Raw genomic sequence first — 27,510 nt, 5'->3', positions numbered from 1 at the left:
AATTTTTACATTTTATCTTTGAAATTTCAATCTCGAAAGACATGCATGAAGTGACGCCTAGTCCAAAGAATCTAAGTTAAATAGTTGTAAGGCCGATTATTACGAAAACAATTAACTACTCTGGTTCAATGAAACAATTACAGTAAAACTTGTGTTAGTTGACCACTTCATGTGCATTGTTTTAGTGGCCAACGTAGACAAGTGGTCAACTTATAGAAGGGGTGGGACATTGTTTACTTTTTCGTTTCCTACATGTTGCTATACATTTAAATTTTTTTTTTACTTGACTTAAAAATTTGATTTAGCAAATGGCCAAATGAATATCTCAAGAAATGTGTTTAAACCTAAACGAACTTCAATTTGTTACACAGAAATAATTTTTATATTTAAATAACTTTTTAAAAAAAATTATTTTGTTAGTTATGCATGTGAAGTGTTTAATAAAAATAATTTCTTAAAATATCAGAACACGAAAACATTGAAAACTTTAACAAAACAAAATTTTAACACTTCAAAATTTATTCTGTTATTACTACACATATAAGCCTATTTGCTCACTATTGCAACTGGAAGAGCAACTTTTCAACTAACACACCTGTTTTCAAAGAATGAATGAACGAAATGGTCAAAAGCTGACTCCCTACAGTTTCCCCAGATGGTCAACTCACAAAAGGGTTTAGATTAGCTTTTTACACTATTTCACCGAACAAGTGAAATATTAACATACATTGCAAAATGACAGAAAATTTTCTGAATTTTTTTTTCTGGTCAACTTATGAGGGTTTTAGAATAGAATTTCATAATACTCCTAGACAAAATTAACTTATTTCAGTGGTCAACATACAAGATAGACAGGTGGTCAAGTTACAAAGGTTTTGCTTCTTTATTATGTAGGAAAATTTCCGTTCTTGATAATTGAGGTCAACTTATTCAGATGTAAAACTTACAAGTGTGGTCAACTTGGCAGGTTTCACTGTATAAATAAATCATTAATATTCTTGTTTTTTTATTACGAAATATTAGGAGAAATTTGTATACATAATTTCTTCAAAACGTGTGTTAAAACTATGATTATAAGTTATTTAAGAAGAAGAAAGTCAAATGGAGTAAAAGAACAATTTTTGAGATGATGATTCTAAAAATAGCACGTTTTTCAAATCTTTTTACAATTTTTTATTTTAGTAGTTGTTTAACAAAACAAGGCATATCGAACATTTTCCTGATATAGCAATATTTTTTTGAACTGTGCAAAAGTTGAGAAATCATACAAACAACTTTTAAAGCAAATATTTTCAACTTTTTAAGACAAAAGGGTAACTTAAAAGGGTTAGCGCACAAGATTTTCTTTGAATGTTTAATTAAAATTGCATGCCCATAGTTTTTTGTTCATTTAAAAAACAAAACAATCTGTTAAATTTTCCCCCTGTGCGCACATACGCATTTACTTTTCATTACTCGAATAAATAAGAAGCAATAAAAAAAATAAAATTAATAATTTATCTTCATTTTTCGTAAACAATAGTATTTTTAGTAAATAGTCAGCTGTTCTGCTTCGAATGATATTGTGTGTGATCAGTAGAATATTTTTAATTTCTTAACAAGATTTAATTCTCAGATAGCTGGCAATAATTCTAAGTTTTCTTTCAATAAGAACTTAGCAATAATTTAAAAAGTAATTTTATTTTAAAGAAAAACATAAATTAAAGTACTTAAACGATTGATTAGTATATTATTGGAAAAAATATACATAATAGAATTTTAAAAAAATTGCATTAAAATTCAATAAAAAAGTTAGAAAAATAATTCTGCGAAACACGTACAGACAGGTAATTTACAAATTTATTTTAAGATTAAGGCGATATATAAGATGTAAAGAAGTTTTAAAAAACTCTACTCTAAACTCAGCTGCACGACAGCCCATGGAGGGCCAAGGCCTACTGTGCCCATCTCAGTTTTCTGGACCTAGGGCTCTGGGGTGCAGGAGCAGATGTTCCGGTCAGGTGGTCAGCCGAACGCGGAACCCCCAGTGTTTAGTTCCCAATCATGCTTGGTACTTATTTATCGACCCACTGAAGGGATGAAAGGCTGAGTCAGCCTTGCCCGGCCCGAGGAACGACAGCGCGAAGCGCTACCGCTCAGCCACCGGGCGAAGTTTTAAGATGATTAAAAATGTTGACTACGCATTCGTATTAATAATTATAAAATATATATTCAAGAAATTGATAAATATATTATTCCAAATCTATGCATACGTATGTATATTATTGAAATTGTATCAGTTATTGAAAAAGAAAATCGAAATTAAAAAATAATCACATTAAGTAAGCACAATCAGGTGCATAATCATATTCTATCAGAAGCACGCCTTTATAAAACTAGACATTCGTTGAATAAAGTGTTTTTTATTCAAAATGTTTTATTTATAATTTCTTTACTAAATTACAAATAAATTATTAAATGACTAAAAAGAAACATCGTATTTTATAGTTTGAAAGAAATAAAAATAAAAAGATTAGCAAACGATTATTAGCGAAAAAAATATGAATGAAATTTTACACTACGCGCAAGAAGTCAAGTTCCTTGCAAGTTTATCACATTTTAATATTAATCGCCCCATTTAATCATTTTTTTAGTGTCGCCAAATTATTTTTTCAAAAATAATTAATTTTAATTTTTTTCAGCTTCTAATAAATAAAAACAGTTGAAACTTTAGATTTTTCTATTGAAAAATATGTAGATTATTATGGTATAAAAAAATTCATACCTTATAATTCAAAATTTTTTCATCCTCAATTTAATTAAATAATAAAAAATAATTAATAATTATTAAAAATTATTTTTTTCATGAAATTATCTTTGGGTAAATGAGTTTTATGAGTGGGAGCAATTTTCTTCAAATTGCTTTATTAGTTCTGAAAATATGACTAAAAACGTAAAAAGTGAAATTAACATTAACGGGTACGAACTTTGGATCGCTCTCCTGACCAAACTATGGGGACCATATTTCCCAGATTGCGGCTACCCCCTATATTTTGAGGCTTAGAAATCCAAATATGTAAAAAAAAATACATGTTTATTCAGAGAAAGTACGTTTTTGTGTCTGATTTCGTAACTTAATTAATAGTTAGCACTAATTAATTAGCATATTTGAGGTCACCCCCGGGAACCATTAAGATCGACACTTAGATCGTGAAAATCCGATCATTAGAACAAAAGTTATTCAGGGTGATATCTTTTTTTTTTTGCTGACTGTACATAGAAGTATTAACAAATATTGAGAATTAAAACAAATTTCAAAAGTTGAGATCTAAGAATTATTTCAACCGCTTTAGTTTTACATAATCTATAAAAAATCTGTTTAAAGTGTGACATTAAAGGTATTAAAATTAAAATTTAGATTGCTAACAATTAATAACTAATAGTTATTACCAGTAATATAAACTGTAAAGTTACAATATAGCAAATATTATTGATCTTTAAATATTAATAGTACCATGCTTTAAGAAAAGCTAGTTTATAGTTTCAATAATTTTAGCTCTTTTTCATGCATGATTTATACATAAGTTATAATTATGGTTATAATTATAGTGTAAATATTATACATGATTAAACTTTTAATAAAATGTTCCCAATAGCAAAAAAGAAATTTTCCAGATTTTTGACAGTTTTTGTCAGATTTCATTAATTTCTGACACTTTTTTGGTAGGTATTTGATGGTTATAATTGGTTTTTATGTCAAAAACCCAACTCCGGCATATTGCAATAAAATGTGCCTAAATTTCAATCTATATATATATTTTTTTTTCCAATGCCCACCTGTGTTAACATTTTTCGTCAATTCAGGCATTTACAGGGCAGTTTTGTTGGCCTCTCTTTCAGGGGTACCATATTAGGTGGGCTAACGTTGCTCCCACAATAAGGACAGATAGTACAGAGAAGGAAAGAACATCCATGCCTTGTCCGGGATTCGAACCCTCCCAGAACCTTTCTGATGCAAGGGCAGTTCCCTAACCCCTACACAGGCCGGTCGGCAATTTCAACATATACACTATTGGTAATTTTCATATCACAAAGAATTATTTTTCTCATTTTCTTAAAAAATAATTACTAAAACTATTACAGATCAAATAAATAAGCTCATTAGTTTCGTGAAAATTAAAGGTTTATCACACGATTGCAAAAATAATTTTTTTTTAAAAAAGGGAATAAAAGGTTACCAGACAAAATGAAGAAGGGACATGAAAAATTCAGGAAATTGGATTATTCTGCCATTTCCAAAAGCTTTCAGTCTTTCTATAGTCAAAACTAAAATGTACAGTAGTTCTATAACTGAATAGCTATATTTGTTCATGCATATAAATTACCTTTTGAAATTGATAGATAACTTACATCACATCTGTCACACTCCCTTCCATTATAATTCAGCTTGCACTCACAAAGCCCGGTGTCTCTATCACAGATGGAATTTTCTGATCCAAGTGGATGGCATCCGCAGGCTGAAAGGAACCAGAGATGTTCTCATCTGCAAACTATCACAATCTAAAATTACTACCATCAATACTAACTACCTAACCAACTAAATGCCCATTCTTTAAGAAGCTATACTGAGTTCTAAATAGCTAATTTAACAAATAATTCTAATTAAAAATAAAACATGCAAGGACTGTATGAGATATGTAAGAAAAGTATTAATATATTGCATATGAATTAGATGAGAAGAAAGGTAATGTTATGGATGATTCAGCAATACTGGATATAATCTTTTTTGAAAGGTGGGTTTGATAATGCTATGAGTATGATAATCCTGATTTACATTAAATGTCTTTCCAATGGTTGAGTCAATGCAAGATCTCACCAAATGTGAAGCATGTTCTTTAAATTAAATATGTTTCCAGTGGTTCAGTTAATCAGGGTTTCAAAAAGTGTGAAGTATGCTTTTTGTAGGAAATGTGTTTCCAATGTTTGAGCCTATTCAGAATCTCAACAAGTGTAAAGTATGCTCTTTGAATTAAATGTGTTTCCAATGTTTGAGCCAAGTCAGGATCTCAACAAGTGTAAAGTATGCTCTTTGAATTAAATGTGTTTCCAATGTTTGAGCCTATTCAGGGTTTCAAAAAGTGTGAAGTATGCTTTTTGTAGGAAATGTGTTTCCAATTGTCGAGCTAATTCAGGAATACACCAAATGTGAAGTAGGCTCTTAGAATTAAATTATTTTCAATTGTTCAGCAAATTCAGGATCACATCAAATATGAAGTTAAGCTTTGCCAAAAAAAAATTTATGAAGGAGAGTGATTACCAAAATTTTAAGTAATATTTATATTTGTCTTTTCTATTTAGAGATAGCAGAAAGTCTGCTTCTATGATGCTCTCCTATTGAATTACATTTTATCATTAAATGTCTTCCCCATAAATAAAAACAATCTGTGAATATCTGAAGTATGCTTATTATTAAAAAAACATTTGATAAAGGCTCATTCTCATCCAGCAATGTTCCAAATCTGCATAACAAATGGAAAAAATGTATTGCAAGAAACAGATTCAACAGCAAGAACAATATCTTCGAGCTGAATGCCATATGTATAGCAATTTTTTTTAAATTAAATAAATCATTACCGTAATGTAATGCATTTTTACTTTTTAAACACACCTCATAATTAGATTTATAAAAGCTTAATCTTAAATTAAATTTCAATATTAATCACTTTTACAGCTATATTATAACATAAAATTCAATTCATTTAATAATAAATAAAAACTAAAAAATTGCAATTAAATTTTCATTAAATTTGAATGTAGAATATAAGTAAGCTTTGCAGATTCTGATTCTAAACTAAGACATTATTCCATGTTATAAGTGACTAAAGAAGTTAACTAAATTGTATGAAAATGTTTAATTTTAAAATAAATTACTTAAAAATCTAATTAACATTTGCACATAGATTGTAATGGACATATTTAAAACTCTTAAGTCTCAAATAAATAATAATGTATAGTGCACCGGAAAAAAACTGACCACCCTGAATAACTTTTGATCTAATGATCGGATTTTAACGTTCTAGAACTGTTAATAAGCTCGAGGGGGTGATTTTAGTAAATATTTATTATTTTTTGTAATTTTATTCAATAATAGTCGAAAAAAATTTTATTGTAAGGTATACAATTTTTTACATCATTTTGAAGAATGTAACTTTACGTGGCAAAATAAAAATAAAATTTGCTCAAATTTTGTATTTTGATAGGTATCATTACATTCTTTAAAATGATGCAAAAAAAATTATAGACCTTACAATTCAAAATTTTTCCAACCATTATTAAATAAACTGATAAAAATATAAAAAATATTTACTATAAGTTATTTTTTGCCTAGAATTATCTTTGAATAAACGAATTTTATAATTGTGTGCAAAAGTTTCTCAATTCACTAAAAAAGTACTCAAGCTATTAGAACCTCATTTTCCAGATTTGCAGCTATCCGCTATACTTAGGGGTCAGAAGCCTGAATCAGTCAAAATAAAGGTATGTTTATTCAGAAAAAGTACGTTTTTGAGTCTGATTTCGTAACTTAAAATATTGTCTGCACTTATTAATTAGGTCATCTCTTCAAGCCATTAGGAATGTGAAAATCTGATCAAAACATCAAAAGTTATTCAGGGTGGTTCATTTCCTTTTCTTTTTTCGTGCACTGTACATATTTTACAACTAAACAATATAAGAGCTTTATAACAATTATATTAAAATTAACCTGAAAAGTTCTGCGACAGCAGAGCTTCTCAATAGGAAATGTTTTAAATAAGTTAAAAACGTTCTATTTAGAAAAAAATAGACTCATATAAAAGTAATCTTTAAATAAAATGAAAATAAGCTTATAAGAAAGAAATTGAAAAACTCATGGTGTTTCACGTTTTGACAAGTTGCAATGATTAAGTTAATCCAAATAACAAATTAGCAATAACTAATTTTATAACACATTTATATAATATAATTTACTAATCCAATAAAATAAAATTTAAAATATTAATTCTAAACCTTCTCTATTTTTAGAGTTAGTACATTTAACACGAAAAGTAAATAACTTGCTAATAGTGAAATATATCTTAAGAAAAATATTATTTACGAAAATTACAATTAATTTTAAAAAATTTTAAAATCTTTAATCTCTTTTAAAATTACAATAAATCAATAAGACAAATAAAATTTTTAATAAAACACTGCCACAAAAATGAAAATTTTCAAAACAGACTAATTAAACATCTATACATACCTGCAAAGTATTAAATAAATAAACAAAATTAAATTTCGATAAAAAATAAAATTCTGGTGCTACTTACATAACATTGAATATTCCCTAATATATAAATTGATTTTAATGACTGTATAAATTAAAAAATTTATGAATATTTTTTTGTGATAGAGGATATTAAAATTAATTTATAAGTAACAATCTTTTTAGAAAATTGAAATTACTTTTCTCATTTATTTATTTAGGCATTTATTTATTTATTTGTTTGTTTTAAAGCCTTTAATTCAGTATATTGCCTCTGCCATACACATATAAAATAAAAAATTATAATAAGTACTAATAAAAACTATCTAATTAATCATTAACAATATTAACATTCGTTTTAATTCCTAAATCGGAAAATTTTTAGATATTTAAGTTAAGAATTTTTGAAGTTCTTCATGACTTAACCAAAAAAAAATTTTACTCGTAATTTAACAACTTCTAAGGATAAATTATATGATAAAAACTACACTGACACTACACATAAAAAATTAGGATTCAATAATATAAATAGACGCATTAGTTTTTTAGTTCTGTCTGGATATTCATATTAGAAAAAATAAAATAATAAATTTGTTTATTTTTTCCTATTAATAAAACATACCATTGTGTAAAACACCATGTAAACTTTATTTAAATTTTTATTATTTAAAGATAGATATTTTAATGATTTTAAATTTTTATGAAAGCTGTTAAGCATAAAAAGTTAAAGCATAGAAAATTTATAACAGATAAACATAAATCCATAGTTACCTTTAAAAATAATGAAAGCAGTAACAGAAAAAATAATAAATATTAGAATCAAACACAGAAGTTCGTTGAATTAGAGAATATGTACATGAAGAAAGTAATGCAACTTTGTCAAAAGGATTTATATAAAAATCTAAGTAAAAAAAAGTAAAAAAGTAAGAAGTACAAATTAATCACCATGGCACCGAAATTTTCATATAAAGTGCCATTTTTTTTGTTTCAATGCTATTTATAATAAATATTTATCATAATCAAAATATCGCCATTGGTCGGTAGAAGATGACTATTTTTATTGTATTTTAATAGCATTTTAGAAAGGAGAACATACTATTTTGCAATAACATCAAAATAGCTCTTTGGATAAAACTTTTCAAAATCCCTATCTATCACGTTGTTTCTTATCTTTACATAAAAAAGCAAGTATAAATCTTTGGAGTATATATCAGGGAAAAAACTGAATTAACTTTACTAAATTACTGACCATTCTTATAGTTTGAAAGTTATTTTTATTGAAAAACGAAAGTAGAAAAGATGATCTCAAATTTCAATAAAATTTAGTAAAAAAATATTTATTTTAAGGAATTTTTTTTTTTAATGACCGCAGTTAAAATCAACAAAATATCGTTCCTGTAGTTACATTTGAACTTTTAACAATAACTAAGATGAGCAACAAGTATTCTCACTTAAGCAATCTGTAATAGTATTTTATACAACAATGCAAAGAAAAAAAGCTGCCCGAGTTCATGCACTTTTTATTTTTAATAATTAAATAGCATTTCTGGCTACCTTTTGATACTTTTCTGAAACCCGGGGAAACTTCTATAAAAGTTAACCTTAATAATTTAACTCTAAAACATGTGTCAAAATGGCTTAGACACAGAAATAATGAAGTAATACTAAAAATAAAAAAAGTAAACATACTTACGTTTACAAACGTGATGATAAGCATTGCCATAGTGTCCTTCTAAGCACTCATTACAGTGCCATCCACCTGTATTTCCAATACATTTCAAGCACTGTCCAGTGATATGGTCACAATACGTAGGATCAAATGTGTCAGCATTTCCAGTACAATCACAAGGCTGGCAAGATCCACCTGGAGTGCCTGGAGTACCAAAGTAACCAGGAGCACACCTAAATCATAAAAAAACAAGAAAAAAAATTGAGGAACTATAAATATATATTTTAAAATTTTACATTAATGATCAACTGTTCAATAATTAAACCATTATTTAATTTAAAAAATAATCTGTAAAAAATTCAATAAAATAATATTTTATTTATGAGATTTTTCATAAGGTATGAAATTAAATATAACTTAAATAATTAGCTAACAGTGCAAACTTAATATATCTTATAAATCAAGGGTTTCCAACTTACATGAGCCTGAGAGATGCAATTAAAGCACCAGTCAAATAGCTGGCCGCAACTTTATCAAAATTTTATATAGGACTCTTTTACGTTTGAAGGAACATTAAATATTACTGTCAGATTTTTATCAAGTTGTACAAAACAAACATAATGAATTACAAATTAAAATAAGAAGTAGATTTTTAAGCAAAACACAGGATTAATTTTATACATTTTTATAAAATTAAAATCTATTCTGCTTTTAGTTTGTTTGTTTTTAAAAAATCCAGAAATTTGAAAGTTTTGAAAAATCACAAGGGCCTATAGATTCAAAAAGTAAAACAATTTCTTAAATTTAATATAACAAAACATGAAATAGAATACACAAACAAATCAGTTTTCAAATAGAATATCAAAACAATAGAATAGAATAGAAAAACAAGTTCAGTTTTCAAACATATGAAATAGAAAGAGCTCATTTTAAAAAGAACTACAAAATTTACCTTTGGCATTTATTGCCAATGTAACCAACAGCGCAGGCAGTACAAATGTAGTCTGTAGCCCCTTCAGTAGTAACAATATCTTTGCAAGTGGGAGAAAAGTTATTTTCCTCATTCAACAAAGGACATGCACAAGGTTGGCAGTCTTCAGGGCTACCTCGAAGAGGGTTTCCATGAAATCCTTCCTTACACATCTCACAACGATGACCAGTTGTATTGTGGGCACAACTCTGAATTTAAGATTCAAAAAGTAAATATGGTAAGCTTTAACATACATAGGAGAATTACAATAAAAAGAGTACCTACAACAACAATTTAAAAGAAATATATGAAAACTGGGAATAGAAATCAAACTGGTACATTATCGATTTTTCTCATTCAAAATACTTATTAAGATAAAACTAGAAGTAGTTTGACCACAGCGATTTGCTTTTCTCGTGCAAAAATAAGCTAAACATATTTTCTACATGAAATTTAGAGATTAGGTCATTATCATGACATAGCTTTTGTGGGAATTTAATCATCGCTGTTTATACCGTTTTTGCCATTGAAGTTAAACCACCTTGACGCCAAAACGTGTATAGATTTTTTATCAATTTTCATCATTTGCGATTTTAAACATTGTTTTTATTGAAATTTATATTTTCTTTAGTTAAAATTAAATTTAAACTTCATTTAATTCTCTTCTCAATAAATGTAATTGGTAATATCTTCTTTTTAGCTAACTTGGTAAGTTAATAGAAATTAAATTTAATTTTAGAGAATCTCAGTTATTTTTGTTCACAAATTTGTCAAGACTAGCAAGTGAATAATTTATAGACGAAGTATTGATTTCTTTGACATATTTGTCAAAATACTCACAATGTTGAAAATAACCATTACATTTCAGGGTTTTAAGCAATGCGGATAAGCAGGCTTCATAGTGGGTCAAAGAAAAAATCAGGACAATATTTTTTTAAAAAATTCAGGACATTTTTTGGTACAGTATACATATACAAGACTACTTTTAAAAAAAGGCTAACGGCAAACTAAAAGTATAATCCACAAACAGAAATCCGAATCTGCCACAAAAAAGGTATGTTTGTACAGCGAAAATATGTTTTTATATCTGATTTCTTAACTGAAAACATCAGTTACACTAATTAATTAGTGTATTTGAAGTCTTCTCCTTGAACTATTAAAATTCAATCCTAGTATGTGCCTTTTTTATTTTTTTTATTTTCATTTAATTTTTCCTTTTTTTGCACACTGCATCTAGAGAATAAAATATGAAAAGCGTCCTAAAGTGCATCACTTTTTCCCTAGTTACAAGGATATTACGTAGAAATATGCAATATACAAAAAATCTAAAAAGAGAACTAGATGTCTTACTTTACAATAACTTGTAAAAGGATCACATGTAGATGAATGTCCGTTACATTGACATATCTCACAAACACCTTTATGCAAAATTTCATTTACCCTTCTGTAACCTGTTTCACAAATCTAAAAATATACAAAAACAATTAATATTTTTATCATTATATTAAAATTACAGAACAATTACAAAATTGAATTATTTTGTTTTAAAAAATATGATTAAAAGACATACAGTAAAATTAATTCAATTACCTCACACGATAAGCCTGAATATCCTAGAGGGCATTCACACATCTCAACAGTAACCATTTTCTTCAAACTGCTAGATCCACGATCAGCGATTTCCATCTCTACATTATAAAGACTGAAAAATTTTAATAAATATCAATAAAGGTTAATTTTTATTTTAAAAGTTAATAAAAGTTTCTGTAAATAAAAAAAATTTCATCTCAAATCATCTCAAGCATTTGGCTTTGCAAGTCATTAATAACATTTCTAAAACCATTAAAATCTACATTGGCAGTAAAATTGAAGACTCAGCAGGGAGTGGAATTTACATGGAAACTACTCAATGTAAAATATCTCCTTTTCTGATGTAACTTTAGCTCTGTCTTAAAGTAAACTCTTTGCAATTGAGATTGGACTTCAGGTAATCACTGAAGAGAACAACTTTAAAGACATATGAATCTTGACGGATAGCCACAGTGCACTCCAACATCTGAAAGACCGTTTAAATATTGGTGACCGTACAAGTATTTCCATCGATAATAAACTAAAAACCATTTCACAACACCACGAAATACACCGACGCTGGATGCTATAACATGTGGGTATTTATGGCTACGAAATAGCAGATAAACTTGCCAAAGAAGGTTGCTGTCAAGTCTTCTAATACCACCAAACTAACAATTATGGAACTACAGTACAGAACCCGTTATCCGGAAATCAGAAAACCGGAAAACCAAAAAACCGGAACGAAATTCGATAAATTCTCTCGCCATTTTTTTTAAAATTTTTTTTCCTCATAAGAGTTTACGATTTTTCTTTCTTTTTTAAAGATGTTTACCTTACCATCATTTTGGAAATAATCATTAGTGTATTACTTCATTGTTTTTTCTTATTTTTAAAATTATTTCCAAATATTTTTTTTTTAGTTGGGTTCAACAATAAAAAAAACGGCTTTTTGTAGAGATTCAGAAAACCGGAAAAATCAGTTATCCGGAATAGCGATTGTCCCGACCGTTCCGGATAATCGGTTCCCTACTGTATCAAAAAATCTGTTGTTGAAAAAAAACTGGCTACTGCTCCCCACCAACTACTGGCACATGGCGAGTGCATCAGAGAGAGAGATACTCAAATTTGCCTATCGTGCCTCGCTTGCAGTCACCTGATACGTCTAAAATTCTCTGGTGGGGTAAAACCCTTTCCCCATTGTCATAAATGCCAGCTTCATCAGGCCACTCCTACATATACATTGGACTGTCTTGGACTCAGCAGAAAAGAAATCTGTTCGACTTCTCTGTTTATCATCAACATGCTTAAATAGAACGGCTTAATTGACCTGGCATTAGTAGAAAAGTTAATTGAATAATTACTTGTTTGTCCAACCCGTGCCTGCAGTAAAACCAATAAAACCCATAATTTTCTACAGAATATTAAATTTTTGAAGACTGAATATAATTCTGAAAAATAACATAGGTATGAAAAACATAAACAGATCATTAAATACAAAAAAGTAAGAAATATGAAGAATAGAAATCTAATTTCAGAGTGTATTTAGGTAAAGAGTTATTACAAGCAAAGAATCCTTTGAAGGAATGGTAGTCCATTACTATAATTTCATTGACCTATTACCAATATTTAAAATGCATAATTATAGTTATATGGTACTTTTTAATTAAGATAGGGACTTCTTGAAGAAACATAATTAGGATAGGCACTTCTTCCGAAAGAAACCAATTACTTCCAGGACACAGAAAGAAACTAAAAATGGTCAGTAAAAATACTTTGAAATATTATAAGAATAGCTCAAATTTAAAGAAATGAAATTTAATATAGTATCATAAAGTTAAAAGTTTTTCTTATCTTCCTAAAAAATATATTTTTTTAGAATTTTAAATATATTATGCTATTTATGAGTCAGTTTGAGTTTTCATACTTATCAGGATTTGCTAAAATATTTGTATGGTATAAATGATTGTGAATTCAACGTGTTTTTCAGTAGTATGTTTTTGTTAATTTAGTAGCAGTAATAAAATTTGACTGTGTCGTTTTAACAATTCTTAGTACAATTATGAAATCAGGCTTTATACTTATTTACATACAACATTTTTAAATTACAGTTTTTTTTAATATCTTGAGAAATTCATTAAATTTAATTTTTTTATGATTATTTGCTTTTCAGTTTTTGCACATTTAAAAATGATATATTTAATAGCTTGAAAATTAATACCATTATTTAAACTAGGTTGCAATTAAAAACTGTTTTGAAATACTGTACTAATATTAGATATTTCTTTTTAAAAAAAAGAGTCTCCTTCATTTCTTCCACTTGGGTTGAAAGAAACCTATTTCTTACAGGGCAGTTTTTTCCACTGTGGAAGAAACTTGCCATCTAAAGCATCTATTATTTAATTCTTCATAAATACAAGTGCACTTTTAACACTTTGTGAGTTGATGCAGCTAATAAAAATGAAGAAATGGGCTTTGTTATAACTGACTGTACATAAATGAATATAAATGGAAATATTTCCAAAATTCAATACATACATTCCAATGACTTGATCAGAATGATATTTAGCTCTAATGAGAATCTTTGACAGATTATTCATCACGGCTGCAAATGTTTCTCTGGAAACTGCTCGATTTCTTTTTCCAGCAGCTGTTAAATGGGACCAAGCTCGTTCTTGAAGAGGGAGAGTCACTGTTATATTGCCTTGAATTTTACGTGATCCAAAGTAGTAACCAATTCGAATCATATCGCTCTAAAGGAAAAATTATTAAATTGAAAACCTCACACATAATTTCGAGGAAATCATTAAACTATTGCACATTTAAAAACAAATCATAATCGTTTCTTACTTCCAATATTATACCTGGTGCATCGTTTTGAACACCATCATCTTCAATTACAGAATATCCAATAACATATCTCAATTCTCCTCCGTAAGAATAAAGCTGAAGAAATATATATAAAATAAATACAAATAAAATTTAACTTAAATGGACAAAAACAACTTTAGTGAAATGCTGTTGTACATTAATCAAAAACGGACTGAATATACATTTTAAAAAAAGCTAAAACAGTTTGAGAGCATACTATGGAACTTATTGAATTTTAATTTAATGTCACAGGAGCAAAAATTAAGGTAAACACATCATATATTAATCATCAAACATACATACTTAAAGACAAAATCTTATTACATTATTTATTCCACATTTTATTCCTTTTTGATATTCCACCATGACAACATATCACTACTTTATGTCATGTACCTACAACTTATTAAGCTAAATTTCAATAAATAATTATACTTAAGAATATGTACATAAAAAGATAATAAATTTAAACAAGAAATCTATTAAAAAAAATAATTTGGAAAATCTTTTACATTCAATAGTAGTCTCTTAATTATTAAAAAAATGAAAGTGTCAGAGGAAGAAGGTATCAACTGCTATTGACAACAAACAGTTGATGAGTATCTTTAAAAAGCCACGATTTTTGCAACAAGTTAAAATACCAAGAGTACTAATGCTATTCAACCAATTGTTCCCCAACAATTCATTGTTAAGGATTTAACAGATTTTGCGAATTGAAAGCTTGTGGACAAGAAATGATGGCAAAATCTTCATTCCTTATTATCTACATAAAAAAACTTTAAACAAATAATTTAAAAGTTAAAAAAACTTTTTTTTAAAAATAACTAAAATCACATTTAGAACTTTCATTTACTTTGCTCTTCAATAATGTGTTATTATAATTTTTCAATAAAATTATATATTCAGAAGATCCCCAAATAATCCAATGCACATGAAACTACTATAGTTTTGGTTTTATAAACAAAAACCTTTCTCAATGTCTGAGCACAATATGATAGTAAATAGGTAACGAGACACACATGTGGCAATTTCTGTACCTTTAAGTCTATTTTATTTACATTGTTTTGCTTTATTCATACAAAACTCAAAATATTTCCCATTCCAACTTTGATATTTCAGTATAAACAGGGTCCAATTGTATGAAAATTGAGGCGATTGCAAAAATTAAATCCAGTGCATTTCTTAAAAATAAGCATAAGTAAACTACTGCCGATTTTTTTATAAAATTAACTACTTACATGCTGTAAAACAGTACACTTTATCTTAGAACACAGCAAAGCATAGAGCAATAACAAAGGTAGTGATCATGAAAATCAAATGCTTGATTTTTCTACAACATATTTTCGAAGATATCCACATTAAATGCACTAGTAAATGGTCACACTTTCTTGCTATGAAATAATATTAAAAAATATTCCAGTGGATTCTCTGAAATTAAATGTTAATCGAAGCCCACAGCAACAAAAAATATCATTTTCATAAATAATATAAAATCAAAATTTCTTTGCTTTATCAAAAAATCGCACCACAAAAGTTTAATTTATAGAAAATAATAAAGCAAACAAAAAAATTAATGCAATTTTCTTTAAATAAACTTCCAAAACAAAATTTGCAATAAACGCAATTTGAAAAATATGACACTTAATGAAAAGTAAACAAATCTTATAATAGAGAAGGGGGAAAAAAGAGAGAATTTCAAATATATATATGTGCAAAACAAAAACAAACGCTTGCATCACCTACCCTAACCCACCTTTTTGCCAAGATATTCAGGTGGAGCAGACCAGTAGTAATTGTCAAAACCAAGCATGGCTTCATTTGTAATTTTCAAATAATCACCTTCGTATAATGGGTGGGCAACATGAAGACCAAAAATATCACTCACTGTCCATCCATCGAGAGTTTGAATCTGTTCAGAAAAAAATTTAAACAGTTTAAAACTTTGATGCAAAATATATTTAATATGAATCAGTACCATTACATTATATATATATATATATTGTATAAGACGCCCTATGTGAATTATTTACCATGCAATAAACTTTTAGGCATGGTAGAGCACAATTTGCATGGTGTCTTCATGCTGATCCATTTTATTGATGGATTTTTATCATTCCATCTATTTTCATCATAAGGATTAAGAATTGTATGGAGTTCCTCATGTTTATCCATTATGTTGATGGATTCTCATCACAAGAAGTGAGAATTGCCTGATGTTCTCATGCTGACCCATTTTATTGAACTTCGATTTTTTTGAGAACTTTTAAAGCAATTACCATAAGCTTTAAGCTTATGAAGTCTGTAATGAATCCCATAACTAGCATCTGTAATGTTTCTATTATCAAACCCCCAACATGTGACTGTGTAAGGTAATCAATGCTATATGGGTGTCAGTCACACATAGCGACTGTTGAAACATCATGAACTCTACTCATCTAGTATGTCTATAGTACAAATGTCCAATAAATGTTCTCTTTTTACCCCTCACTTGTGTCTTTTGAGTTCTTCTATCCCTGTTACCACTTTCTCCCACTGGCATTACCGATTATAGGTTACTATGCAATTCTCAATCCCTATTAAGCAATTATCTCTCTCAAAATTATTTCCGAGCATTTTTGAGATGTCTTGTACAACAGCTACTTAGAATTTGAAGCAGCAAAAAAAAATTAGAAATATGAATTTAATATTTTAAAGAAATATTTATACGCATTTCACATTTCAGGAAGTACTTTTATTGTTGCTGTTGACGTATGCCATTTAGGCAGAGGGGACGCTATTGTTCTCATTAACAAATAAATATAAAACTTTTTAAAAATACATATCCTGTTTTAAAATTAATATACTGCAGTATTCAGATACTTCATAATGTAATATAAGATAATTAAAAATATTTCATTTCAATATTTCATTATAACATGACCTGATAACTATATTATAACCTGAATATTTCATTTAATTTTCGATTAAAAATATTTTTAGTAGTGATATTTTTGAATATATTAACTATGATTGAATATATATATATATATATATATATATATATATATATATATATATATATATATATATATATATATATATATATATATATATATATATATTACAAGCCTACAGATATCATTAACTCAATGAAAAATAAACAGATATTTATAAAAAAATTAAAATAAAAAATTCTTCATATAAAATTTCATAATTTAATTTTTTTACATACAAAATGCTTAGTACTACAGTGAAAAAGAAAAAAAATCTTAAATATAAATAAATTACACAGAGATTAAAACATACCACTTTTACACCCCAATCACTTTGTTGACACCTAGTAGTGATACCAGAACAATAACAAGCAGTGCAACCATCTGAATTTTCTGCATCTAAATTGTAATGACCTTGCTTGCAGTACTCACAACGAGCACCTTCCACATTTTTCTAAAAGCATACAATAAATAAATAGCAATAAGCATAGTTTTTTTAAATTAAAAAAAAAGAAGAAGAATTGATGTAAAAACTACCCTTAATCAGAGTTTATATTTAATTCCTAACAAACCTGAAGCATACAATAAATAAATAGCAATAAGCATAGTTTTTTTAAATTAAAAAAAAAGAAGAAGAATTGATGTAAAAACTACCCTTAATCAGAGTTTATATTTAATTCCTAACAAACCTGAAAAATTTAAAATTTTACAAGAGTCTATTTTATTTACAAAATTAGATAATATAGATGAATTACATTTCTGCAATGTTTAAAGAAAATCTGCACGAAATTGCCCAAATTAGCAAAATTCAAATGATAAATAAAAACTTTTAAAAAATTATGAACACAATAAAAAGTGCTTCTGGGACATGAGTTGTAATATCTCGTACAGCATTTAAGAGACTAAATGACAATTTTACCATGTTGACAAGATTTTAATTATTTATTTTATATTTTATGGCTCATTCGCTTGTTTCTTTATTTTTTGCCTTATAACTTGAACTTAGCCTAATTATGTCAGTACAAATATGTTGTGTTTGTTTTACGCTACATGATATGTTATAATTATTTATGATAGAAGTTACGTTTAAGTAAAATGCAAAACAGACATATTTTTTTAAAGTATACATGAACAGGTAATAAATATTGAAAATTGGGTTGATGTAAAAGAACATTCATTTAACAAACAGAATGAAATTACACAAAATAATTAACACATTATAATTAATTTATTGAACTATTCTATTACAATGTTGGCAGAATTTTCAGGCTGACACAGCTTATAAAAAGGAGAAATTGAAGCCTTTTAGAAGATATAAACATCTTAATGAAACAAATTGTAACCCTTCACATATCCTACAAAAATGTTTTTAGAGCCTCTGCTCTCTAAATTAATAAGTGCGAAATAAAGCTTTACAGAATTTATATTTTACTTTGCAAACACAAAATCCTTCACAAGTACTTTCTCCTTCAGTTCCAGATGGATCACAAGGACAGGGTTCACACACAGGGTAGGTCTTATATCCCAAAGCACAATGATCACACCTGCTTCCAGCAAATCCTTCTTTGCAAATACAGTCACCTGGGTACTAAAATAAATAAACAAATGAAATTTCTTAAAATCCAAGTTTTTGTCCAAGATTCTGTCAAAATATATATCAAAATCAGAGATCAAAAAATAATAAGTATATAGTGTTTGAAAATTTCCTATTGCCTGTTTATAAATACAATCATTTTAAGTTATAATATTTATTATTCATATTTTAAAATTAATTAGAATCATTAAAACTAAAGCAGGGATAAATTAATAAAAATAATAAGATAAATTTATAAAAAGCAGATATAAATTAATAAAACTCCTTTGTTAAACATTTAAATAAATGGCTATGCCTTGCTTCTAGTCTCTCGATTACAATTAGCAAATATCATTTTGTTAATATCTAATTTTTTACAAGATTATAATAATAAAGGACTAAAAATCTGAAATTTTGCATCAATAGCTGCTATTAAAAAAAATTTTGGTAATGAAAATAATAATTTCTTTTTTTCCTTTGTTAAACAGAATACAGAAGTTTCAATGAAAAAATTTAATGAACAAAAAATTATTTAGTATTATGTGAACAGAAAATGCTTCTAAAAATGATGCTACACAAAGATTCTGAATTTAACACCACCTTATTATAGATACTGAAAAATTTGCAAAGTAAATGAACATTTAGAGAACCTTCTATATTTAATTAATCATTTTGAATCATAAAAATGAAGAAAAAAAATTATAAATATTAATTTAATTTGCTAACCATCAAATCATTTGTTTGCACTCAACAATTCATTCATTCATACATACAATTTCTGTGTATATATTAGAATCAAAGTCAAGCATTTTAATTTTGATAAATTTATTAATACTAGATTAGAAAAATAAAATGTCAATAAATTCACATTATACGAATTTTGTGTACAGCTTAAAATAACACAAGCTATTAATATAAACTAGAAATAAAATACAAAAACTATAAAAATACATAACTTTTAAAAATGACTCAACAATTGTTGAACTTCATTTAATGAAAACAAAGACAGTGAACTCATTAAGTTTACAAGCCAAAGTCCAATAAAAATGCACTTACAATGCCTTCCAATATATAAGAATCATCTTTAACACAGAAACCAGTGACACCTTTCCCAGCGCATCTACATCTTCTACAAGGTTCTGGATCATTGCGCTCTACTCCTAGAGGCCTGTAATAACCATCCTCACACTGTTCACAATTTATTCCTGTAGTATGGTGCTGCAAAAAATTATAATCATTAGATTGGTTTTGCTAGATAAACATAAAAAGACTTACTTGTTTGAATTTAAGGGATATTTACAAAAAAAACTCCAGTAATCCAAAATTCTGAGTAATCTGAATTTCCCTTGGGTGGTTTTCAAATTTGAGGTATTTTTGATGTCCAACAAAAGAATATTTATTATTATGCAATTTAATAGCCAGTAGGCTTAGATGCTTTTTCAAAAATACATACAATTAAAACTTATCATGTAGAATATTAGAAGAATTTGTCAAATGCATTACTTTTTATATTTCTTAAACAAAGAACAATTCTCGAAAATAGGCTGAGCAAAATTATTGAGCAGCATTATAACATTCAAAATGTAAACTTTCAAATGTGATATTCATAATTCATATGAATATTGTGACAAAGCATCATAAAAACTATGACACACACGTGAGTTTGAATCTTAATGAAATTAAGTCTGGCAATACAACATCAGAAAGTGATCCACTAACAACATGATTAGTTTCAATCTTTAACCCTTTCATGCCGACTGTCACATATACGAGAGCCAGCAAGAAATGCACTCACTTCCCGGCTGACATACTGGTGTGCCAGAGCGTTTTCTTGTTCACCCCTCGCCGTCACTCATTTGTGCCAGTGTCCTGGAATGTTTTAAAAAATAAAATTTCTGCCAGAAGATGGCATTGTATGTGCATATGGTTTCAGATACTCAAAATGAGAGTAGTATGACTCACATACACGTGGTTTTTAGGAGGAAGGAATGGAGGAGAAAGAAATGTTTTATGGCGGCTCTTTAAATTCGCATGAGGTATTTATTTACAGTAAGCAGGGGAGTTTTTTTTTTTTTCGCTACAGCGTTGGGTATTTCGATTTGTGGTTCAGTTTTTAGTGTAATGTTAGAGTTTTCAAATTTTTCTTACGATAAAAGAATTTTAATTCATATATATAGTTTTCAGATATATAATTTTATTAAATGGTAAGTACATAATAAAAATAAAATGTGTAAAATATATATTTAAACAAGAAATAACTTAAATAAATAAAGTATCGATAGAAATATATATAAAGCATATGTCATTTAAATACTCTACAGAACATTATTAAACAATGCGTTGATATTTCGGTTATTTCATGGATTTGGGCTTAACAGCAAAAAACCCTCTGGCCCAAGGCAGACACTAGCGAGAGAGACTGCCGGCCTTAGCGATAAAAGCGCATTTGTGCTTCCCGTCGCGAAAGGGCTAAAATAACACAGTATTGGAAACAAAACATTAAAATGTATACAAAGAGATGTATACATCACTTTTCTCCATAATACGAATAATTTCTAACATTTCAATATAACACAAATGGAAGACACAACATTTCCTTTGATTATGTCAACTAAAATAGTGCGAAGTATTATTAACAACAGGAATTTAAATAATACAAATTTCAGTTGTCTAAGTAAGCAATAGTTCAATCTAGTTTGGATAACAGATTCTATAAAGTAGATTGATGTTAAAAAATTGTATTTATATAAATCCTCTAATATTAAAACTTTATAATTCATAACAAGTTTTTTTTTTGTTATTAAAGGGAAAATAATGATAATACCAGATAATAATGAATTAAATAACACAGATAATACCAGAAAAAAATAAATAACGGCTTGTTAAAATCAATAAGTAATGACACAAGTAATTATACAACTGAATATGACTATATTCTTATTGCAAATTGTTTAAAAAAAATTTTAAGTACAGAAATTATTTTATTTAATACACTTTCTGATGTAAAAAATAGTTAACTAATTAAGTACTGATTAATATAAAATAACTTTACCTTACATCTTATACATACTCCTCCGCCTTCATATTCTTCATTAATATTTAAACTTGCCTTTTTATCAGCTACAGTTTGATCATAAAAACAAATATCTGCATGCCCATAACATTGACACTCTAGAAATTTAAAAAGAAACAAGTCAGAATTTAAATATGAAGAATTTTGAAATTAAAGTACAAACAGTAAAATCTTTGGTTTAAAAACATCTTGATAGTGGAGGAAATAAATTAAATATTGTGTTTTTACTAAGAATCAAATAACTTTATAAAATAAAATATAAAAAAATTACAAAAAATGCATTAAAAATGTTATGAAATATTTGAAAATGAAGTAATAAAAAATTTTAGAAACAACTAAGTAAAATTCAAAGTTTATAGTAAAGGAAATAGACAAGAAAAGAGGCAAGCAAAGGAATAGAATATTTTAGAAGTATATTTAAACTAAAATATCAAACAAGCATCATCATCAGTGCTAAAATGTCAACCAATCAACCAAAGCAACTGAATTAGAAAAAGAAATATTTACGAAAGAAGAAAAAAGTTTATCTTCATTCTGAGATTTAGCAATGATAATACTTGATTACAGTAAAAGAATGGCTTATTTGTGCTGTATACATTGCTCTGCATTGATGTTACATTCTAAACTGCTTTATACATTGTTTCTAGGTCACTGTATATCAATAAAAAGATAAACCTACTTACTTATACCTAACTATATACATTGCTTTCTTTAAAAAAATATGCATCCAGTATTGAATACTCACCAATGATAAAAACCTAGCTGAGAAGTTTGTAAATATATTTAAACCCCCTTGTTGTTTATTATATTCAAGATGGTGTAAAGAGTGAAAAAATACATAAAAATCCAAAAAACATAAAATTTTCAGTCATTAAATATTGCACAACAACACATAGAAAGAACATAAAGGAAAGTAAAATAGAACAAAGAGTTAAAAATATATTTGTGAGGTTTGAGAACTCAATTTGTGAATGTCATTGAAAAAATTCAAAGCAAATTAGCTCCTTTTTGATAATATAACATTTTTTTATTATAAATAACTTTGAAATTTCAATAATGACTGTTTTCTAAATTATGAATTAACAAAGGGCATAAATTTCAATTCTAAAGTACTAGGACTAAAATTTTTGCTTGTCACCATTTTCACTTAATATGAACAACATTCAAAATGTTAACAGATGTAGTAAGACAACTTTTTAGTAACCAGAACCATAAAAATAATGTAGAAAATGTAGAACTAAAACATATTCATCACTAAAAGCCATTGATATTCGTTTTAAAAAGAAGTTTCAATGGTTCCAATGTTATCCACATATCCTAAAAAGTTATTAAAATATAAAAAATACCAGAAAATTAAAAAACATCAGAAATTTTCTTATAAAGATGCGATCACTGGTAGAATAGCACAAAAATATTATAATCTGAAGCATATTCGGGAATCTTGCTAAACATTCCTACAGTGAAACTGCTCCAGACCTGAATCAATGTTAGTGAAGAGAACATAAATTTAAATTTTACCCACTCTGTCAACACAAGATCTACTTGTTCTTAAAAGAGATTTGGGTTTATATGGAGAATTTCTTAATCTCTTCTATTCAAAATTCAGGAATTTTTTCTTTTGAAAGCAAAACACAAGGCATCAAAAACATGCAGAAATGTCGATATAGATTATAGTTTCCTCTGATGCACATCTTTGCATACTTAGTAAAAATCTCCATCGTAATGTCTGAAACTATTGGTCCCAGTTTTTAAAATTTGCCTACTGAAAATTCACAACTCTAGGAAAAATATGGTATAGTTTGATTTTAAGCACAACATTTTCAAAGAAAAAACATACTCCCCAGCTCTAAGCAATCGGTGGCCAATGTCAAGCTGGCAAGAGGAAATATTGCGCCTGATTTATTGCTAAAATAAAGAAAAAATACTTACTTTCACAAGCAGCTCCATCATTGAGATTTCCTGGTCGCCAAGGTTTTTGCTGATAGAGTGGACAGCATTGTTCACAGTTTTCACCACACGTATTATGTTCGCACTTACATTGAAATAACTAAAAAACAAATAGTAGAGATGACTCAATGACCACAAATAAAAGAACAGGATGAAAAAGCAGAAACGCAAAAACAATTTAAGCCTTACTTTTAATTCTGGATTAAGAGGACACTGTTTTGCATGACCATAGCAAACACATTGACCTCCCACAGAGATATCTTTGATTGAATAGAAATACTGCAAGCATGAAAGCATGTATAGTTAATTTAACGTTTCAGATAAATATACTTCAATAAAAACAATATTAAAGTATAAATTCAGTTACCCTTCTGGTTGTAGATTTATCTATTTTTTGAGGATCATAAGATTGCATTGTCATGAGATCAGCATTTAAAGTCCTTATTTTCTGCAGTCGTAATCTAACATATCGAGCAGCGGTAAATTCCTACAAATACAAACGTTTTTAATTTACACTTACAAATTTGAATATAGTAAGTGATTTCCACAAAAAATATAATTAGTCTAAAAGTATCTCAAGGATTACTATCATCAATTAATTTTGATTAATTAATGAAAAATATTATTTGTACAAAAATATCTAAATTAAAATAATGAAATATATTCACGCAGGGTGCGTAGCCAGATTTTTCAACAAAAAATATGCACCTTTTAAGTACTTTTTAAGCTCCCAAAAAATATTTCTAATCACTTTCCAAAAAAAATTCATAATTAGGATCTGTGCAGTAACAAAAAAATTTTTCTTCCATCGTTTAAAGTTCTTAATTTATAAACATAAATAATTAATAAAATTCAAAAATATTTTTATAAAACTTAAAAAATAGAAAATTAAGCACTTTTTACAAACCCTGGTTAAAAAAAGCACCCAGTGTTTTCACTACAGTGTGAGAACGTGAGAATTTCGAAATATTTTTTTCTTTTCTGGCATTAAAAAATGATTACTGTGAGAAATTCGCACAGTCTATAAACCAATTTCAAAATTCGCGAATTTCTCGCATTTTGAAAAAAATTTCTCATTGCGCCATTTAGAATAAAATCTGTTTCACTTTTCTTCCTGGATCTTTCATTATTTTCACCCTCTTCTCCATTGTCTAGCTTCCCTATTTACCAGTATTGCTCAGAACCTTTAAGAACAACAGAACACCATCTTTCCGAACCACGGAACCTCTTTCAGAATGCATTTCTCTGCAACGACGTGTTTACCGTAGGTAAGGTTTCTTCATGTAAGACGTTCAAATTTTTTACGCTTTAATGTAAGATGGACAAATACCTTTTAAAGGCAATATCTTCCACTCCGAAACGGACAAATGAAAATTAAACAAATGTGGGTAGAAACGATCAAAATGAAACAAATACGCATTTGAGCAACCTAATGAGAATAGCTGATGAAAAAGTAGACGCAGAACATTTTCCATATGATGTGAAGCAAAAATATTTAATGCTTTGAATATTAGAAGATGTTACAAATGTATTTAAATTAAAGAAATGATTTTTTTTCCAAGTCACTTTGTGTGTGTGTGTGTGTGCTTTTTTTTTTTTTTTTAATTTTTAGAAATCTCACTTCACTTTTTGAAATCTCACCCTGTTTTTGAGATAGAGTGAGAAATTCTCACCCATTTTTTTTCTGCGATGAAAACACTGGTACCTTTAAGGGCTTTTACAAAACATAAATCAGAAAAGAGCACCTTTAAGCGCATTTTAAAGATGCTATGCACCCTGTCACTGTTAAAATGCATTGCAATAACAGCAGATAATAAATACTAGATATGACGTTGAAATATATTAAGAGATATGCTGTTGAAATACAATAGATAAACTGATGAAATATACTAGATATAGTGTTAAGATATGATAGAAATTTGAATATTTGGCAAAAATACTGTATATTAAATAATATACATACTCTTAAGGTATCACTAGGATCTTCAGCACCAGGCCTACCATTGACTAGAGAAGTATGAATCTAAGAATAAATGAAGAAGCACAAATTAATTTATTATTTCATATTATGAAAACATAATATAACTCCAAAATAAAATATATGCAACGCAATAAGAAAAAAATGTGTGTTAATAAGTTATAATAACTATCATAACATAGTGTGTTTGAGATGCAAACTTTTTCTAACCTTTTAAAAAAAATTAATTGCTTGAATTTTAATTTAAAAAATTAAATTCATAAATTAAATCAAAACCTTATAAGTAAAATTATAATAAAAATCAATAAAATTAATTTTTATTAACAAATAGAACAAATGTCTAACTGATGATAAAATATAATATCTGTGTTAAGATATGTAATGATAAAATATCTGTATTAGGTTATGTAATGATCACAATATTATTCTATTCAATATTTATCATTGTCTATAATAATTGTGAAATAAGGCATTCCCGATTCCCTTATCGTAAGATATGGCATTCCTGATATGTTGCGGGAATACACTTTGGAACATTATAATTCAATATTAAAAAAATATTCATAATTCGCAATACTCGAACTCTAATACTGACATATTGTGTGAATGACACTGTCAGAAATATTCAAAATGTAGGACAGAAAACAATTTTTTAAGCAAACAAGAGATGTCAATAAATGATTTGATATTATATTTTCATACTTCACCACCGTCCAGAGGATTAAGCTTTGAATAATATGATGTGCATATGACTTCATCATCACTTCTATATCTGGGTTTTCCCATTGTAGGTCGAATCCCAAATGCCTCATAACATTCTGCATCATTAATGGCATAATACTGCCATGGTTTATAAATCAAACCATCTTTGGAACGTTCCAAAATCCAGTTCCCTGGTCTTGGAGAAATAGCCGCTTTAACAATAATATAGGCTATCTGAAACACCTGAAATTTCAAATATAAATTTTAAAAAGTGGATATTTATAATTGAAATTCAACAATATTTTATCCATAAAACTATTTACTATGCAAAATAAAAATATCATCAAGACCATTTTACAATAAAAATGGAGATTTTTATGTCAGCATATTAGATGACAAAAAAGAACTATACAAGTAGGTTTATTATATGAAATAGATAATTTTTAAAACACATTTTAATATCAACTGAGTTTTTATCGAATTCCACTCTTAAATAAGTAACTTCCTCTGTTTTTCGGACACTAGTATTAAACATTATATATATCAAGTTCATTTCAGTTGGTTGAAGATTCATTGGTCTAGTCAATATTTACTTCCATTTGACTTTCTTTTAACCATTTAAATAAAGCTTTTAAAGCCTGATTGATCCTAAGTCCCATTTTATTGCAGTGTTTTCTAGATGCTGAAGTCCATAGTACTAGGTCATCAGCATATAAAGCACATTCAATGTCCTTTATTTTTTTTAATTTTCTAAGGAAGATCATTAATGTAAACATTGAAAAGACTTGTTTTTAATTCACTTTTAAACCATTGGAGCATTTTCCCACCAATTCAGAAGATTTTTAGCTGATAAAACAATTCAGTTCTCCAAATACGATCTTATGCTACTCTGAAATCAACTAAATTTGTCACTCATGATAAT

The 27,510-nt window shown here is 27.6% G+C and overlaps 1 protein-coding gene across 2 annotated transcripts in view; it reads right to left on the bottom strand.

Annotated features, from left to right (window-relative positions):
- Positions 1-27,510, bottom strand: part of LOC107449971 (laminin subunit alpha-1) — a 198,571-nt gene that overhangs the window by 66,257 nt on the left and 104,804 nt on the right. For both annotated transcript variants that reach the window (XM_087150090.1, XM_087150089.1), the window contains exons 4-20: positions 26,589-26,831; positions 25,872-25,931; positions 24,276-24,395; positions 24,098-24,187; positions 23,891-24,008; positions 21,941-22,059; positions 19,945-20,106; positions 18,748-18,903; positions 17,629-17,769; positions 16,097-16,252; positions 14,323-14,418; positions 14,011-14,225; positions 11,494-11,605; positions 11,254-11,367; positions 9,886-10,112; positions 8,958-9,166; positions 4,390-4,496 (exon numbers count right to left, since the gene is read on the bottom strand). In XM_087150090.1, the coding sequence (XP_087006216.1) occupies positions 4,390-4,496; positions 8,958-9,166; positions 9,886-10,112; positions 11,254-11,367; positions 11,494-11,605; positions 14,011-14,225; positions 14,323-14,418; positions 16,097-16,252; positions 17,629-17,769; positions 18,748-18,903; positions 19,945-20,106; positions 21,941-22,059; positions 23,891-24,008; positions 24,098-24,187; positions 24,276-24,395; positions 25,872-25,931; positions 26,589-26,831 (2,445 nt within the window). The remainder of the gene's footprint in view (positions 1-4,389; positions 4,497-8,957; positions 9,167-9,885; positions 10,113-11,253; positions 11,368-11,493; positions 11,606-14,010; positions 14,226-14,322; positions 14,419-16,096; positions 16,253-17,628; positions 17,770-18,747; positions 18,904-19,944; positions 20,107-21,940; positions 22,060-23,890; positions 24,009-24,097; positions 24,188-24,275; positions 24,396-25,871; positions 25,932-26,588; positions 26,832-27,510) is intronic.

The sequence above is a fragment of the Parasteatoda tepidariorum genome, chromosome 8 (genome assembly GCF_982258835.1).
Source record: "Parasteatoda tepidariorum strain Cologne lab strain chromosome 8, Ptep-v5.0, whole genome shotgun sequence".
Lineage (NCBI taxonomy): Eukaryota > Metazoa > Arthropoda > Arachnida > Araneae > Theridiidae > Parasteatoda > Parasteatoda tepidariorum.
The sequence above is the reverse complement of the archived record's forward strand: the minus strand, read 5'-3'. Positions and strand labels throughout refer to the sequence as shown.